Consider the following 17,979-nt stretch of genomic DNA (forward strand, 5'->3'; position numbering starts at 1 on the left):
CTGCTGCATGTCCTTTGTTCACCATCTCAATGTATTTGTTGCAATTTATTGTTCCAAAGGTGGCATTGTCTCCAGGACAATGTTCACCTTACAGCGTGGTTCCTAAGAGGGAAAAATCTCAAGGGAGTAACGTGAACAAAGCAAATGAGTCAATGAATCTTTTTATTTTCGCACAGTCATGACATCTCTGGACCTTGTTTGTCAGCTGTGCTGTGTTCGTTAGAGCCATTTGCAGCATTACTCAGCATGGGCTGATCTTCCTTCACCATCTAAATTAACCTTTTAAACCTAATTTATTCTGTTTTGAATGCTAAGAAGAAATATGCTTAATGCTAGATGTGCCCCTCAATATTTAGGGCCACATTTTAAGCCAGCCTGAATCAAGACTTAACATTTGTGTGGCCAAACTTTTTGGATCAGATTCTTGATGACGTCAGTGGTGCTAAACTGATTTATGCCAGATGAGAACCTGGCTCTGTGTGTGAGACGTGCCAACAGGCCTTTGTGGGCACTAATGGGTTAGTTCACCATGCAGTCGGTTACCTCATTTGTGTTTGAACGCGTCTGCTCCTACGCAGAAATGAGAGAGTGCGCACCTGTGAGCCTGGTGAATGTTTCTGGGCTCACATTTCAGAGGCTGCAGATGAAAAATGGGCGAAGAGGCACTTCGGTGAATGTATGTTGCACATCGTGCTGTGTTCATGGTGTGCTCAGTTCGTAGTAGTTCTCTTCTTATGAAACATGATGCTGGCACGCCACACTGGACAACATTCTCCTTAGCGTGTTTACTGTGAATGTAGCTAACATGGTGTTATATTTGTGGGGAACAGTGTAAACTGGGACAACAGTCCAGCAGCAGATTCAGACCTTCAGGAAAACGTTGGGGAAGCAATGCAAAGCAGAGCTTTAACAGATGCAGCCCGATCCAGCACTTGCAAGTTGTTCTGAATAGACACTTTCTCAGAAAAGACTTTCGCACTTCAAAACTGGGTTATTTTTCATCGAAAACAACAAGGAGTCTGGTGGCACCTTAAAGACTAACAGATTTATTTGGGCATAAGCTTTCGTGGGTAAAAACCTCACTTCTTCAGATGCATAGAGTGAAAGTTACAGATACGGGCATTATATACTGACATGTGAACACTTTAGGGTATGTCTGCACGGCAAAAAGAACCCAGTGGCAGCAAGTCTCAGAGCTTGAGTCTACAGACTCAGACTCGTGCAATGGTGCTAAAAATAGCCATGGATCTGTTGCAGCTCGGCAGGAGCTGGGGGTCTGAAGCCTGCGGAGAGGGGTGGATTTCAGAACCCGAGCTCCAGTGTGAGCCCAAATGTCAGCACGACTATTTTTAGCATTGGAGTGCAAGCCCCGCAAGCCATAGTCTATAGACCTGGGCTCTGAGACTGGCTGCTGTTGGGTGTTTTTGCCATATAGACATACTCTTGGGGTATGTCTGCACTGCACACTCAGACCGGGCTCCCACTCAGGTTTCAGACCAAACCCCACTTCCGTCCACATACAAATCAGTCTGTCTTGGGTTAGCCAAGCCCTCAGGACTTGTGTCCTAGGACCCTTCTAGGGGGTGGGTCCGAGCCTGAGTCCAGGTCCAAGCCCTGACCTTTTGCAGTGTGGACGCAGGTCAAGCCACAGACGCCAGTCAGAAGGTCTGCGTAGTGTAGTATGTCCATGTTAGCATGGCTGTGAGACCCAGGTCCAGCAATTACAGACTCAGGTTTACAATGCAGTGTGGACACTCAGGCACAGGGTTGGGAACGCCAAGTCCACAAGCCCGGGTCCCAACCCAGGCTCAGTATGCAGTGTAGACATACACTTATATATCTGGCCACATGAACTATACATGATACTATAGTGTGGCCTAGTGGATGGAGCATTGAACTGGAATGTACTTCTGTTTTATTCCTGTCTCTGTCACTGGCCTACTGGGTGACCTTGGGAAAGTCATGTCACTGCTCTGTGCCTCAGTTTCCCCATCTGTAAAATAGGGATAATGCTACTGACCTCCTTTGAACAGCACTTTGCGATCTACTGATGAAAAGTGCTATCTAAAAGCTAGGGATGATTATTATTGGGAGCTGATTCTGCTCTGATTTCTGTAAATCAGGTATAAATCTAAATCAGTAGAAATACACAGGTATCAGAGGAGAATCAGGCCCACACTGTAGTGCATGGGTGACACAGTTAACTGTCTGGATTGATCATTGCAGATTCATGCCATTTGGCTGCAAATGTCTATAGAAATTACTTTACAATTACAGAGAGTATAATTATTAAATAGTAGAGGTGGTCAAAAATTTTCAAAGATTTTGAATTTTTTTTCTCAAAATTTGTAGTGAAATATCATCACCCTTTTCCTCTCCATAGGAAGAGAGGGGCTGGTCCAGCTTGGGAAATCTTGGAAGTCAGTAAGCATGTTGGCTTTCACCACACTGAATTGTGTCATTTGTCCAAGTACTGCTGTCCATGACCAGCGTATCACAACATAAGCCGATACCAATTATCCAACGCTGTGACATTCGTAGAAGAGTCAGTTCTTTCAGGAGAAATATAAGGAAGTGATTGTTGCCCTAGTAACAGACAGTCTGGGTATTTTGATGCCTCTTCCTCTAAAATTAGAAGGTGGAGACATGCCCTTATGTGAAGTGTGCTCTAAAACCGTCAGCCATTCCCTGATTAAGGATCAGTGGGTTGAGCTGCTGGTGAACTGCTGGGTGGAAGCCACTGTAGATTGTCAGGCGTTTAGGCTGATTTAGGGCTCGTTGCTCATTCGGCTGTATGGGTGTAACAGTGTGTTCTGGCAGTGATTGGGAGACAGACTGCTTGTATTTATTGGCGTGTGGCTGGTATACAATATGTTCCCTTGTCAGTGACCCAACAGACTTTTAATTGTTTCAAAGTACTCCTGACTACATCACTACCATTGCAAATATGCTCCAAGCTGACCTTTTAAACCTTCTGGCTTATTTCCAGTCCCCATGAAACTGCAGATGTTCCTTCCAAATATTTTTACTTTTTCTTTATACATCCAAGCCAGCAAGTACTTTTAACTCAGATAATCTTAATTGAAATCAGTTAAATTAACAGAGACATTCACACCTGTATAATGTAAAAACACTGCCTTGAAATGGCAGATGAGAGTGCTTGTGACCTCATAGTATTGGGCAGGACCAGATTTTCTGGTGATGTGGACTCTGCACTGCTGGATTTCCTTTCCCTTTGAAACCAACCAAACTTATTGTTGAAGTGGCTTCAGAAGTCCTCGGCAAGCTCTGTTTTATCTCAGTGGCTGAACTAGAATACAAGTTAGTCAGTGCTCTCACTAGCTAAGGCCTTGGCTACACTCAGGACTTTCCAGCGCTGCCGTAGCAGTGCTGTGAAGCGCGAGTGCAGTCGCGCCGCCAGCGCTGCGAGAGCTCTCTCACAGCACTGTAAGTACTACACCTCTCTGAGGGGAATAGCTTGCAGTGCTGCGAGCGAGCGTGCAGTGTTGCAGGCTCTGATTACACTGGCGATTTACAGCACTGCACTCGCTGCGCTGTGGGGGGGGGGGGTGTTCACACCCCTGAGCGCAGCAAGTTGCAGCGCTGTACAGCGCCAGTGTAGCCAAGGCCTAACTCTTAGGTTGGGGAGAGCAAACTACGGCTCGCGGGCCAGATCCAGCCCGTGAGGGCTTTCAATCCGGCCCGCAGGATTGCCAGCCCCATGGCGCAGCGGGGATAAGGCAAGCTCCCTAGCCCCCGCACCGCTCCCAGAAGCGGCCGGCACCATGTCCCTGCAGCCCCTGAGGGAGGGGATACAGAAGGCTCCGTGCGCTGCCCTCACCTGCAGGCACCGCCCCCTACAGCTCTCGTTGGCCGGCAACAGGGAACCGCAGCCAATGGGAACTTGGGGGTGATACCCACAGGCGAGGGCAGTGCGCACGGAGCCGCCTGCCATACCCCACTCCCAGGAGCCACTGCTGGACATGCTGGCCGCTTCCAGGAGTGGCGTGGGGCCAGGGCATGCAGGGAGCCTGCCTTAGCCCCGCTGCGTGCCGCTGCCACCCCGGAGCCACTCGAGGAAAGCAATGCCAGGCCAGAGCCTGCACCCCAAGCCCCTTCTGGACCCCACAACCCCAAACCCCTGCCCTGAGCCCTCTCCTGCACCCCGCACCTGTCCTTCACCCCAATCCCTTGCCCTGAGCCCCTTCCTGTACACTGCAACCCCCTCCCACATCCTGCACCCCAACCCCCTGCCTCAGCCCTACATTCATGGCCCTGCATACACTTTCCCCACCCAGATGTGGCCCTCGGGCCAAAAAGTTTGCGCCCCCCTGTCTTAGGTGGAGTTCATAAAAACAAGGGTTGCTTAAGACATTTTTCCCCATTTGATTTTTGTGTGGCGTGTTATGAAGCCAAAACAAGCAGGAAATAAAGCAACTCTACATAAGTGCCGAACAATTTTTTTTTTTTTTTTTACAATTGTCTGCCAGTTGGTGATTCCGCAGCTAACCGTATGTGACATTGCACACAGTTTATTGTCCAACTTAGTGAAAGGGGGTATTAGTAACTGTGTTGCAAAAGACCTTGAACTCTCGATGTTTATGTGCTGTTCTGTATCCAGGAGAAACATTGCTTTTTTCACTTTTTTTTTCCTCTTATATTTCATGGCAGCATTCCTCATCTGATTTCTTTTATCCAAAGAGTCTGGTTCTGCGCAGACCACGCTCTACAGAGGTTTGCTATTGTGTTTTCATACCGTTGTTAATAGCCTTCTTTCTTGAGAAGATTTCCTTATTCTGCACTAGTGTCATCTGCTGATGCTGATGCTGCTTATCTCACTCAGCTTTCTTTGCCTTCACTCACTCCTTGAAGCACAAACTTTGTCTTTTGCGTTATGAAATGCATCTTGTTTGCTATTTCCTACTTCTGCTTAATTTGTTTGTTTAATATGAAGGTTCTGTTTGTTTTTTAAGCATACAAAAATAGCTTTTTGCTCTTTCACTTTGGTGTCATTATTCAGTGGGTTATAGAAAGTGGTTGTTCTGGAATAGAAAATAACAAATGCAAACACCACACTAAAGATCTGATCATATGAAAACTAGCTGGTTGGGGAAATTTTCACAAATAGTGTTTAAGATTTTTTATGAAAAAATGTCATTGAAATATCCAATTCTGGAAAAATGTTGTCCAGCGCCAACTGACTATTTTAACTGAGCTAAACTGGTTAATAATTGTTTTGTAAAGTTTCTATTTTTGAATGGTTTCTGAGCATGGCTGGTTCATGTGCTGCCCATTAGCTCTTGCCACCATGTAGGCAGTGACTTGACCTGTGGCTTATCCAGGTTGGAGTTATGAAGCCTTCTCTTACCTCTTCATTCTGGGCTGCTTTTCTTCCTCCAGACTTTTCTCTGAGTTCAGCAGGTACAGAGTGTTTGATATTTTCCTGCAGCGTAGTTTTCTAGGGCTGATTCCCATTCAAGTCAATGGAAAGAGGCCCATTTTTCAGTAAGATTTGGCTCGAGCCTATCCCAGTTTCCTCTGTGACGCTCTGTTCCTGATTTAATTCTGGGAAATGCAAGTCCTGAACCACTCCTAAATGTGGACCTTCCTGCATGTTAGTTAACAGAGCAATCCAACAACTTAGCATGCTTGCTAACAACTATAAAGATGCTCTATCACTGGTTTAGGATGAGGAAATGTTTCTGGAGAATTAGAATTGATGCAGTCAGATATTAAAGGTTCTAGTTAGTAATCTACAGAACGATTGCATGAGTCTGTTAGACTGTGGTCAAGACTTTTGAATGGCTGTACACTTCGCTTTGTGTGCATTCAATGATGAGATTTCAGATCAGTGGTATTGAAACCCAACTTTATCCAAAAGTCCCAGGATAAAAAAATGAATGTTATCCAAGGTATTAGAAAAATAGGACAGGAAATAGGTGAGTGCTCACAGCCAAAAATAGAGAAACTGTCTCCTCACAATGTAGAATCCATGGGATGTAGGTAATTTAGGATCAAATACCACCCTCTGACTTGTGCAGGCATCCACCTAATCAAAGTCAAGATCTGCCCTGATTTATACTCTGATTGCCCAGGGTGTGATACAGGCAGAATTTGGCTCCGTGGTCTCTCCATGTGCCAGATACACTGCAACCATCATTATACTACTTTTGTATAGATCTTATTCTCTACTTCTTCCTCAGAAAAGTCAAATTTCCACGAGGTAAAGGAATAAAAATCTTGCCATCCACCATTATCTTGTCTGACTTCAGGAGTGGAGTGCATAGTTTGGCCATTAAGAATCACACCATTAGCTGCCTGTTAAAAGGAACACAGCATTAATGATGTATGTGTCTGAAAAGGTTAGGTCATGTGCTTGGTCCAGATAACCACACAGTTACTAGATTTGCCCATTACTTTGGGGTACGCTCATTTATTAGGGTTACTGTTCAAGGGGGGGGGTCTGTAATTCTATCAATGTACTGCTGTGTCACTGGCGTTCTCATACAGAGTTCTACTTCTCCTTACTGCAAGTTCCTCCCAGTGGAGCTATCCCGCAGGACCTAGGTTCCCCAGGGCTGGGTTCTTCCAGCCCCCAGAATCAGATGAACACCCACACATATTAACCGAGCGCATCTGAGAGGACCAGATTAATCAGCACTCTCAAGCTGACCCCTTATATGTTCCTGGACTCAGTAGGTTGGGTCGAGCAGCACTTCCAAGCTGTCACCCTCATATGCCTCAGGGTCAGCACGTCCCTATCCCCACTTTCACATTACAATTGTTCTGGTAGTAGCCCACTTGATGAGCAAACCCCACAGGATTTTTGGGCACTGCAGGGATCTTTAGTTTAGGTACGAGGAGTGTTGCTGCAGAATGAATGGGGAAGCCAAAAAACACTAGGGAGCGGGAGGAGAGAGAAGCAACCAGCTTAACCATGAACATTATTTATTGCCAGGTAATAACCATACCAGGGGAGCCAAACAAACAAAACAGTTATAATATTAAATCTAACTTAAATTTGATTATAAAAGTCAGGTTTAGAAAACTATAACTGATCACACAAGTCAGGGTCAGAAGGCTATACCTAGAGAGAGAGAGAGAGTTGGGTTCTCAGCGCTCCGGGAAGCTTGAATTGATCAGGGTTCCCCGGTGGTGGTGGTAGCTGAGGGTCCGGAGTGCTGGAGACAGGCAGAGCCCCCAGCACGATCAGTCAGGAGAAGATGAAGTCCCAGTGGAACTGATGCAGATTTTGGATCCAGGCATCAGAACACATACTTAAGTATGGGTAGCGGGTTTTGTAGGGAAACAACAATGGTTCAAGGGAGAATACTAGATTTGTTTATGGGTATACTGATGGCTCAAGGGAGTATACCAAAGTTGTTTTGTTCAGGCTAGACAATAGGAACTATGGGCGGTGTGCCTTTGAGGGAGCTCACAATACAGTTAGGCAGCTTCAGTATTTTGGATTCCAGTAAAGGATTTATTACTAGAATTGGTCTGATAACTACTGAGCTGGGTGCGTGCAGGCGTGGGTTCACTAACATTTGGAGCAGAGATCCCCATCATGCAGTGCTTCCCTGCTTTTCTGGTCCCAGAGTTCAGTGCAGTTCTTGCCTTGGAATCTCTGTTCTCCCTTCTGTATGCTAATTGAGATGCTTCCCGGTCCGATCTCCGATGCAAATGAGGCTAGAGGAGTTTCCTTAATCCTGTCACCCTTTAGGTGTGTCTCCCACCGTCTTTTCATTGCTTTTTGTAAGTCTTCCTTCTGATCGGCTTTGGCTCAAGCAGAGGCTGCAGGGGGGAAGGTCTTTCGTGAGTCAGACAGGCTGGGTACTATGCCCTGGTTCCCCAAGAACACAGAGCTGATAGGTAACATGCAAGTTTAGATTTTTATTCAAAGCCTATCCAAAGCTCTCAAGTCTTCAAAACAGGGCAGGAAATCTCTTGGAGAAACGGCATTCTGGTGAGACCTCCAGTATTCACGGGAGCTGGGCTTGAAGGAAGATACTTTTAGTATTTTAGGTCTTGCAGTCCTAGTACCAGCAGAGACCTAGACATGTAGAGAGAGACACACAGAGCAAAAATGTGTGGAGTAAGTGGAATATTTCAGAACCTTGAGACAGTCTAGTTTGGGTTTGATTCTAGCAATGGCCAGAGGCTCCAGGGAAGCTGCAGTTTTTAATATTTTCAGAACTAGTTTTCTCATCCCTACTGCCTGTACCTCCCTTTTGCGCACAGTGAGCCAATTCCTGTAGCTCGTTCTGTAAATACAACCTCTCGTTTTCTCAAACAGTAGTTAGTTCAGTCTTGTTACAGTGTGTGACTGATTAAATCAAACATACTTCACCACAATGGGATGCATCTGTGCTGGGAGGAAATCAGGGCTTTAGCAAGATCAATGCTCAAGAAAATCCACAGGTATATGATTTTGGACTCAGTGGTTGGAGGCAAACCAATCTGTGGGTCTTCCAAGAATAAGTCACCCATGAGAAATAGGTGACATTCTCTTAGCCAGAGGCAGACGTGGATAAATATTACAACCATCTAGCTTGTGTCTGAATGAAATGTCATCCTAGAGTTCAGCTGAATTGAGCCTCCAGGGAACTTGCCAACCAATGAGTTCCCGTCTTGGTCTGTAACAGTTCTAGGGTTAATGCAAGTGACATATTACTTCTCTGACAACTTCTGGAAACATGCATCCTCAATCTGATCCTACAGCTCCCACTCACATGAGTAGTCCCATTGAAGCCAAAGGAACTTGCTTATGTGCATAAGGTGTGCAGGATCATGGTGAGCCAAAAAAGCATGATACTAGTTCTATTCCTAAGTACTGCTCCTCGGTGCTTCTGATGCAAACAGAACCTCATGTCAATCATTCTACAGGTCAAATCGATGCAGTGATTTCATATAATCACGTATCTACCACAGTAATGGGTGTTATAGAAAACTAAAATCGATATTTACAGTGGATGCCTTATAGAAACAAGTCTTTCATCCAAGCATATATTCCTAGGCTTGAGACCTAAATAGAAAGCTGTTAACTGATCACAAAATGTATGAAGGTACCCGGCAACATGCAAGAATAAACTGGCTTATGGAGGGGAAGTTTGTCATAAATTACATACATGCAGTAGTCTTTAAAAACAACATTTACAATCTCTTAGGAAAATTGTGTATGTTAGCATTCTGTAAGAAGATCAAACCCTGATAGTAGAATCTAAGACTTATTGTGTGAAATCCTGCCTCCTTGAAGTCAATGGGAGTTTGGGAGCCAGATTTCACCCATAATTTTCATGGTGCAAACTTAATACAGGTGTTGGAGGAAGCCTTCATTTGCATGAGTAGTTTTGTGGCATAGATTAAGTTTGGCAACGACTAGTATGGAATGACTTGTCTTGAAGACCAATTTTGCTTCACTGCACTTTGCTTTTAGGATGGAAGGAAGTTGCTCCTATCTCTGAGCACGTGTGTATGTGCGTGTTTTTTAAAACTAAACCATACCTGGTCTTTTATGACTGCTAAATTAGTCAATGAATATGCATTGTAGATTTTTAGGAGTGGAAATAATTAGTCTCCGCATGAATGCTCCTGGAAAGAGAAACTTGAAGCCATGATTAATTGGCAAAATAATGGACATGCATAACGAATGCTTTTGGATTTTGTTTCTTGGTGGGTCACATACACCACCATTTATAATAATCATGATGCAATAAGAGCCTGATCCAAAGACCACTGACATCAATTTGAGTTTTTCCAGTGACTTCATTGGGCTTTGAATCCATGCCCTAAGTAACTTGTCTCTTTTGAAAAACCGTACAATCAGTGAGACAAAGGATCAGAGTAATCTATGTTGTACTAGGGGAACCATAGGTTACTTCTATAACAAAATCCTGTTTAGCAAGTAGGAGTGATTGCAGAAAAAGCTAATTTCTAATGAGCTTTTATATGTACATCTTTATCACATTTAAACTAGCCTCTGTAGCTAAAGATCTTTTGTTTTAACTGTATGAGCAATGTTATTGTTAAGTGACTGTTTGTAGAATGAAACATTATCCCTTCTTCTGCAGCTGTTCTCACCGCCTTGCATAATGAACTCAATCAAAAAACTAAGGCAGGTACTGTAAACAACACTGGCAGTGTCTTTTATAACATAGTAGTGCATCCAGTCAGCCAGATGTTCATGGGATCACTTCTGATCTGGCTTGCTTGCCTCCATATCTTTCTATAGAGCATGACGCTGAACATCTGTAGCATAGAAAAGCACAGCCATCACATTGCGGCATTTGGGTGATGTGGATGGCCCTTGTGTTTTAGTTCTTTTAAATAACTTATCCGATTAAATAATGTGCCGTGCATGATGATCTAAAAACTGAAGTAAATCAAGATGAGCCAGCCTAAGTTGTTTGAACTAATATTAAATAACAAATTGGGGCATATGTGTGTGTGAGATACGATAATCCAGAACCGACATGCACAATGGCCCCAACAGAATCGCCATAAAAATAGCATGAATGACCTTTTGCATTGAAGACAAATGCATGAAGAGAGGAAAAATAAATAAAAATAAGAGATTGCTGAAGAGGAGGAAAATATGAAGAAGTGATGCTTTCCTTGAGATTTGAATCCATCATTTAGCTCCATTGATGATATGCATGAATTTGTTTGTTCTTACTATGCATTCTTAGATTTCCTGTATCCAGCAAAAAGGTCTCGGATGTAATTTGGGAGGGGAGGGGTGAGGAGGAGGAGGAGAGAGAGGAGATGGAGATGACTCTTACCCTCTTAAAAAAAGAGGAAAGTAAAGAGCGCACACTGAAAATAGCAGGAAGAGGAGTTTAATAGAAGTACTGAATGGTTCGTTGCTTGTCACCACTCGGAATGGAGGTGGGAAATGTCCGATAGCAGAGTAGGAAATCTTTAGGAAACAGTTGGAGAGACTGGTTGAAATTCATCCTGTGTAAACAGGGAAAAAGGGCAAGAGAGGCCAGTGTGGCTAAATAGGGATGTAGGGGGTACTTAAAACAATGGGAAAACATCTGTTTCTGAAGTGGACAGTTGTAAAACTAAGCAAGACATAGGATGGGGACCACTGAAAAAACCCCTACAATGCTGATCACTGGGTTTCCAGAAATACTTTGACTAAGTTCGTCGGGCAGGATTGCCTTTGTGTTCTGTATTTGTACAGCGCCTGGTACACTAGAGTCCTTGTCTGTGAATGAGGTCCCTAGGTGCTAGCACGATACGAATAATAGTAATTAATGAGAAAGGGTCTTCACAGAGCTTTGCAGGAGAATGTGAAATTGGTGCACTCAGAAGGAGACCAGGAATATTGGGTATAAGGAATGGCAGATCCGGCAAACAGGCATTTTACTAACAGCCAAATCGATGGGAAGCTAATAAGCATGATTGGATCCGAGAGCAGAAGAAAGGGAGAACTGAGGAAAAGGAGACTAGGTCCCTAATTCTGCCAGTGTTTATGTGCATGATTAACTTTCGGCACTTAGTTCTGCCATTGACTCCAGTGCAATAACTCCTGTGCTTAAAGTTAAGCACCTGTGTACATGTTTGCAGGACTGGGGCCTAAACTTGGAAAGCAGGCTGCACTAACTACACTTGGTATGAAAAAATACCATGGAGCAAGTTGCTCAATAGGACGGGCCAATTAGTATAAGGTGAATTAGCTGATCACAGAATGTATTTTTAGGGACCAAACAGGGACATTAAAAACATTGCAAGAGAATAACACTAGGTCTAAGTGGCTATTTCCGGGCAACTTCTGATTCCCTAAAGTAATTATGAAAGCCCCTTTCCCTTGATGTACAAACTTCTGTCTGTCTGTTACATTCCAAAGAATGTATGGGGATAGAGAGAGGAAAAGAGAAAGCTGTAGTTTCTCTCTGAAACTCACAATCTGTTTGTACTTATTAGAAAAAATAAATCAAAAAGACAAATCTTTGGTCAAAGCCAGAAGGTGAGTAATGAGGAAGATGCCCAGAATTGCACCTCGGCTATTTAACCTTGTTCCTTGTGATTTGTAATAATAACAATCGCTTACCATGGCAACTGCAACAACTTGCTCCATATGACTCCACTCAAGCAGCAGTATGAAATGTCAGAATTTTAAAGGGAATAAAATGTTTCTCATTAACAGCCTGATTTTCCCATTTAATTCTTGGTGTTTTGGGGGTTTGTAGTTTTGGGGTTTTTTGGCTAATGTAAATAATGTTTCTCTTGGTTACATTATGGGAGGAGCAGAAGGGCAGCTGGGACATCTTCCTGCAATATGGAATTTTGTAGCTATTGAGAGGGCCCATGGTCCAGCTGAAAAAAATATGCTCAGATTCGCTGAGGGGGAGAGAGAGGGAGGGAGGTATCCCTCAGTGTCCTCATCTGCTCTCCATTGTAGACTGCTGCATTTGATCTAACTCCTTAATTTTCTTGGTACCTGTTCCAAGTACTTGATTCCCCCAGTGTCCCCAAATGCATGAGATTCTTTGCTGGGATTCCTAAAACACATCTCAAATCAGGTGTGAGCTGAGGAATACTCTATTCTGCCTGTTTTTTAATGGTGCCCCATTAGTTTGCTCACTATAAAGTAAAAGCTAAAAGGACCCAGGGAAAGTGGCTGCTACTTCGCTGAAAGCCCCTTTCAGGAAATATCTGCTGAGAGATAAGAGAGCCCCACTGGGCAGATATTTCCTGTATGAGATCTGTGAGCGGGTTTCGTTTCTCTCTCCAGTGGGTAATCACTGCTCCTTTGCTTCTGTGTCACAACCAACAAGTGACGAGAACAAGTTTATCAAGAGTTTAATTATTCAGCGGCATTAGAGTAAAATATCCCACTGCACTCATCCAGAATCACCCACCGGCCAGCAAGTTGCTTCATGCTTTAGGGAGCTCCTTTACTTTGCATCTGGTTTGAGAATATTGTTGTAGATTTTTGATTTTTCATGAGGAGGCAATGTGGGCTTTGGTTTCTTCAAAGAGAAATCTTGGGCCTCATCTAGAACGCACTAATTTCAGTGGGAGAATTTCCATCAGGCTCCTGGTATGTTAATTTTTAGTTCAGGACAATTTACTCTAACACCTTGAACAATGTGCATATCGCTTCATAGACTTAAGAGGAATTTCATACATTGAAGAGCATTGATAGCTTTTTTTTAGAGCAGGTTCATCAAAAAGGAGACCAGGGAGATTTTTGGCTCAATAAATGGGTTTCTGATTTATGGAGGTTTGAACTCAGATACCTGATGATACTGAATTAATTTCTTTATCCACACTGCCCTACATGGAGGTAATGTCACTTGGATATTGATGAAGTGCCAGGAGCTGCATTCAGTTTATAGTTGCACTCACTTTGTGCTGGTGTAAGTAACTGCACAGGATTCAAGTTGCAAGCAGTGGCACTAAACATCAGAGGCATTGTAGAGTGGAATTTCAGACTGAATTTTACCTGCAACTATTGCACCTAAATTGTGTTGTGTGGATTGTGAACTATTCCAAGGGCGAGAGTTTTCTGTCCCTCTACAGTCCGGTGTTGGGCCCAATTCTGCACTCATTTACGTTGATGTAGTTCCAGTGACTAAGGCCCCAATACAGTGAGCGATAGCAGGTGGGTAAGCTGCCGTGCAGCCCACTTGCATGCTGCAGGATTGGAATCTTGCCCCCCACCAGTGGAACTGAGATAGGTTTTGCCATTTGTCAAATAATGCTTTCCAATAGGGACATTGACAAGAATATCCTGGAGTGCTCCTACAATGCCTCTGTGAGATGCTCTTATTTGTTTGTTGGTGTTGTCAATCTTGTTTTCCCCACAGTGTGCCTTAAAACTAAGAAACTCCCTCTTCCCACACACAACCCTCCCCCCCTACCCCCCCCCCCCCCCAAAAAAAAAGAGAAACCATGCCTGTATCACAAGGTTGTGAAATGTCCTGGAATGCTGGAGTTTGCATTTATATTATTCAACTTTTTAATTCATTTGAAGACAAATGAATCTTTCTGCCTTTTAATAATAATCTAAATTCTTAGTGTTACACCTGTGGACAGATCACTTACAAGTGAACATTTGTTTTACAGCCTACAAGGACATCATCTGAAAGTATTTATTCCAGACCAGGTTCCAGTATTCCTGGCTCACCAGGACATACTATCTATGTAAGTATAATTTCCTATTTGTAAGCCATGGCTCCCTTGATGATGAGATAGAGGCTGGAATTTCCAATACCCTCTAAGGGTTTTAGAAGGCCAGTTCCCATTAAAACTAATGGGAATTGGATGTACTAGTTCCATAGGCATCTTTGCGGAATCTCAGGCAGAATGTTTGCGTAGCAGAGCTGTAAGCTACACTGTGCCGAAGTTGTTAACCCAGAGTTGATGCAGCTGTCCGGTGTAGTAAATGGCATACCGGATGGCTTTGTGAAAACTGACAAATTCAGAGCCTTATTCCCCTTCTAGCGTGTCATGGGCCCTCTGCTGCTAGGTAACCCATGCTAGGAGAATCTGTCTTCCCTCTGGTGTCTGGCCTGCATAAGACGTTTATAGGTGTGCTCTGCTTCCACCTAAGAAACTTCTTTAGTCCAAGTTCTTTAAGTGCTGAGGTCTCAGGTCCAAAGCTCGCTGGCAGCCCAAGCAGGGTCAGTTTCAGTCATACATAATGGAAATTCATCTTTGACCCAGATGAGAGGGGCTTGTTCTGCTAGGACAAGACAATTTGGAGGAAAGGGCCACAGCCTATAGAAATAAGATGAGCCCCACCCCTTCTCATAGATTATACAGCTAGCTCCTGATGGCTTACACATCCACTGATAGGCTCATAGTTAGCCACAAAAGGCTGTGGACTTCTGTCGACAGCCATTCAGTGCAGCGGAGAGCAGCTCGGATTTCGCATTGTTGCATAGTAACTTGCTTTGCTGTACTTCGGCATTTCTCTGACATTTCCTGTATCTTGGGCTTGTCTACACTAGAAAGATTTGCCACTTCAGTTATACCAGTATAGTTAAAGCAGGAACCCCTGCTCCCCAGTGTGGGTGCAGTTACACCAGTAGAAAAGTGCTTCTACCAGTATAGCTTATTCCAGTTAGGAAGTGAAATAAGCCATCCTGGTATCGGGCATCGTTTTTCTGGTATAACTGTGTCCACACTGGGATTTGGTTATGTAGGAAGTTACCGTACTTCTCAGCATGCAGCCCCTGGGGGCATATTGCCCTAAATCCTGGAAGTTATGGAGGTTCTGCTATGCCCAGTAAAGCTTGCCACTAGAACAGAGATTTGGCTCTATGGGGAAAAATTTCTTGTAAAAAAACAGAAGTGTTGAGCATCTATCTGTTATTACCTTTACAGTGCTAAATATGGGGCCATCCTCTAGAATTTTGCTATGCTACTCTATTTTGATGGGGTTTATATTCACAGAATAGTAAGAGTGCCCTGTAACCCCTTCCTGAAGGACCCCTTTTCTTCAGGAATTTAGATGATCTTGCTGGATACATAGACTTCCCGGTGGATCCTTTTGTTCCACCATAGTATCCCAGAAATTAGAGATGGAAAAGCTCTATTAAATCATCACCAAACTAGGAAAATCCCAATATTTTTAAAGGAATGTTAGTCCTTCTCTGTTTTTATTTATCTTTCTTAATTGGAATTTACCCAGGTATCCGAGTGCAGCAGATGTCTCTTTCCTTTTTCTGGCTAGAGAAGTCCCTACATCCAAAAGGGACTATCTTCTTAATCTGTGCTATTCATATTCCAAGCCTAAGAAACAGGGATGTGTGTCAAAGGGATATCTAGGGGAATAACAGGGTGCATGCTCTGTTTTAAGACATACAGGGCACAGATCTACTGGTGGCGTGCGGGGTGTATGGAAAAATTGACTAAGGGGTTCAATCCAGTATCCATTCAACGCAGTGCTAGCTTTGCCATGCACTTCACTGTAGAAGGAACAGCCAGTAAATTAGACCAATTACACAGTGCTGGTTTGAAACCATAGAGCAAAATCTGGAGCGTTGTCAGCATGCTGACATGTGCAGCTTCATCGCCTTAGGCCAGCTTATGAAACTCACTCCTTGTTATCTGCAGTCGTAGGCCAATTCAGTGTTACCACTGTACATTGGTATCAAAATGTCTGTTTTACCTTGCACTGCGTTAACAATGTCCTGACACATTCTCAACTCATTTGTGTGTGTGTGTGTGTGTGTGTGTGTGTGTGTGTGTGTGTGTGTGTTTAAGAGCTAAAAGTGCTTAGGTCATTTTTGCTACAGTCAAACAAGCTTCAGGTAATTTTTGGAAAAATCATTGTTTAACCATTTAAAGTATTTTTGTTTTTTAAACAAACAATTTTAAAATGCAGCATTTTGTGAGCGCTAACTCAAGGGATTGCATGGGAACCACCATGCCAAATGGATTATAATGAGAGATGGATGGCTAAATGCTAGACAGCTCTGAAAATGTGTGTGTCAGTCTTTAGCATGGGTGGAAATGAATCTGAGTAGAAACTGACCAACCTAATTTTACTGTTCAGCTTAGTGAAATGCAAAAGGTGTAAACACAGCATAAGAGATGAAAAGGAGACTAGATGTTTAAATCTCACTCAGTTTCAATAATTCAAGGTGTTTCCATAATGCAGGTATGAACTGGCAATGTTTTTTTTTAAATCTCAACACTCTCCTTTTAACCAAAGAAATATAAAAACAAACGACAGCTTTCCTTTGTGTGTTTGGTGTGGCTCCTTACAGCACTTTCCTGGGAGTGAGCAGCTCTCTTTGGAACTTATTTCCAAGGTTGGCCCTCCAGGTGCAAACTAGCCATGAAATCACACTGTGGAATGGATGTCAAAGTGTTTGACATCTTATCAACATCTCTTAGCCAGGCTTGCAGATACTATGGTGATGGGTGCCAAATAAAAATGTAGATACGTGGGGATAGGGGACAGGTGGTTCTGAAGACACCATGCACCATTTTGTTGCTGTGTTTTGCAACCTGGAGTCTTGTTTGCCTTCTGTTTCATTTTAGGATGTTCTTTCTTCTAATGTAATGAAGGTGGGAAGCAGCTTTCCATCTTCAGGGTGCCATATGCAATCCTCTCAATATCTGTGTGAGCTAGGAAGCCGGTATATTTATTCACATTTTGCAGGTGGGGAAAAGCCAAAGCAGAGAGGTGAAGTGACTTGCCCAAGGCCATTCAGTGAGTCATTTGCAGAGCTGGGATTTTGACTTGAGGACTAGGAACCATGAGCTCCTATGTTGTCTATTTAGACCATGCTGCTTCTTGCCTAAACTCTCAAAAAAATCATTCTGTGCTATTAAAGGAGGCATGATGCTGAAGAACAGTCAGTCACTTCATACGTTAATGGAGTGGCAAGAAGGGTTTTCTTTAAGTGCATTGTGAAGGCAAATTCCCCCAACGCATGAATTGTATAAAATAGAAATTACTAGTGCATTTGTGTGTGTTAATTTATCTTCTGTCTTTGACCTTCAGGCAAAAGTAGACAATGAGATCCTTGATTACAAGGATTTAGCAGCTATTCCCAAAGTCAAGGCCATTTATGACATTGAACGTCCAGACCTAATTACTTATGAGCCATTCTACACTTCCGCCTACGAGGAGAGACAGGAGAGACAGAGTCTTGGAGAGGTAATGAATTCATGAGTGACCCATTCTATTATACGCTATCATTCAAAGTCAGCTACGCTTCTGTCCTCTTTGGAAACCGTTTGTAACTGACACTATTTAATGCTGTTGTTGCTGCTGTTCAGTCCAAGTGCTTGCATCTATCTGGTCCATGTTTAAAGGAAGGGATTGTGCTGTTGACTTATACCTCGCATCTCATCGCGTGGCCAGCTGCAGAAATAAATGTATGGCTGCTCTGTATATCTTGCCTTCAGTTAACACCAGCATCTAACTAAGGGGTGGCGGGGTGTGGTTCTTCCTTCATGTATATTCGTAACACATTAACTATTTGATGGCTGCTTACCAGCTCAGTG

General features: G+C 43.5%; 1 protein-coding gene across 26 annotated transcripts in view; it reads left to right on the forward strand.

The window, feature by feature from the left end:
• The window catches only part of ABLIM1 (actin binding LIM protein 1), a 325,251-nt gene that overhangs the window by 256,622 nt on the left and 50,650 nt on the right, over nucleotides 1-17,979 (forward strand). For 16 of the 26 annotated variants that reach the window (XM_034776055.1, XM_034776057.1, XM_034776059.1 and 13 more), the window contains 4 exons: nucleotides 4,672-4,734; nucleotides 10,071-10,118; nucleotides 14,080-14,157; nucleotides 17,474-17,629. In XM_034776055.1, the coding sequence (XP_034631946.1) occupies nucleotides 4,672-4,734; nucleotides 10,071-10,118; nucleotides 14,080-14,157; nucleotides 17,474-17,629 (345 nt within the window). The remainder of the gene's footprint in view (nucleotides 1-4,671; nucleotides 4,735-10,070; nucleotides 10,119-14,079; nucleotides 14,158-17,473; nucleotides 17,630-17,979) is intronic. The other 10 variants (XM_034776061.1, XM_034776064.1, XM_034776075.1 and 7 more) reach the window with 6 other exon arrangements.

The sequence above is a fragment of the Trachemys scripta genome, chromosome 7, assembly GCF_013100865.1.
Source record: "Trachemys scripta elegans isolate TJP31775 chromosome 7, CAS_Tse_1.0, whole genome shotgun sequence".
Classification (NCBI taxonomy): Eukaryota; Metazoa; Chordata; order Testudines; family Emydidae; genus Trachemys; species Trachemys scripta.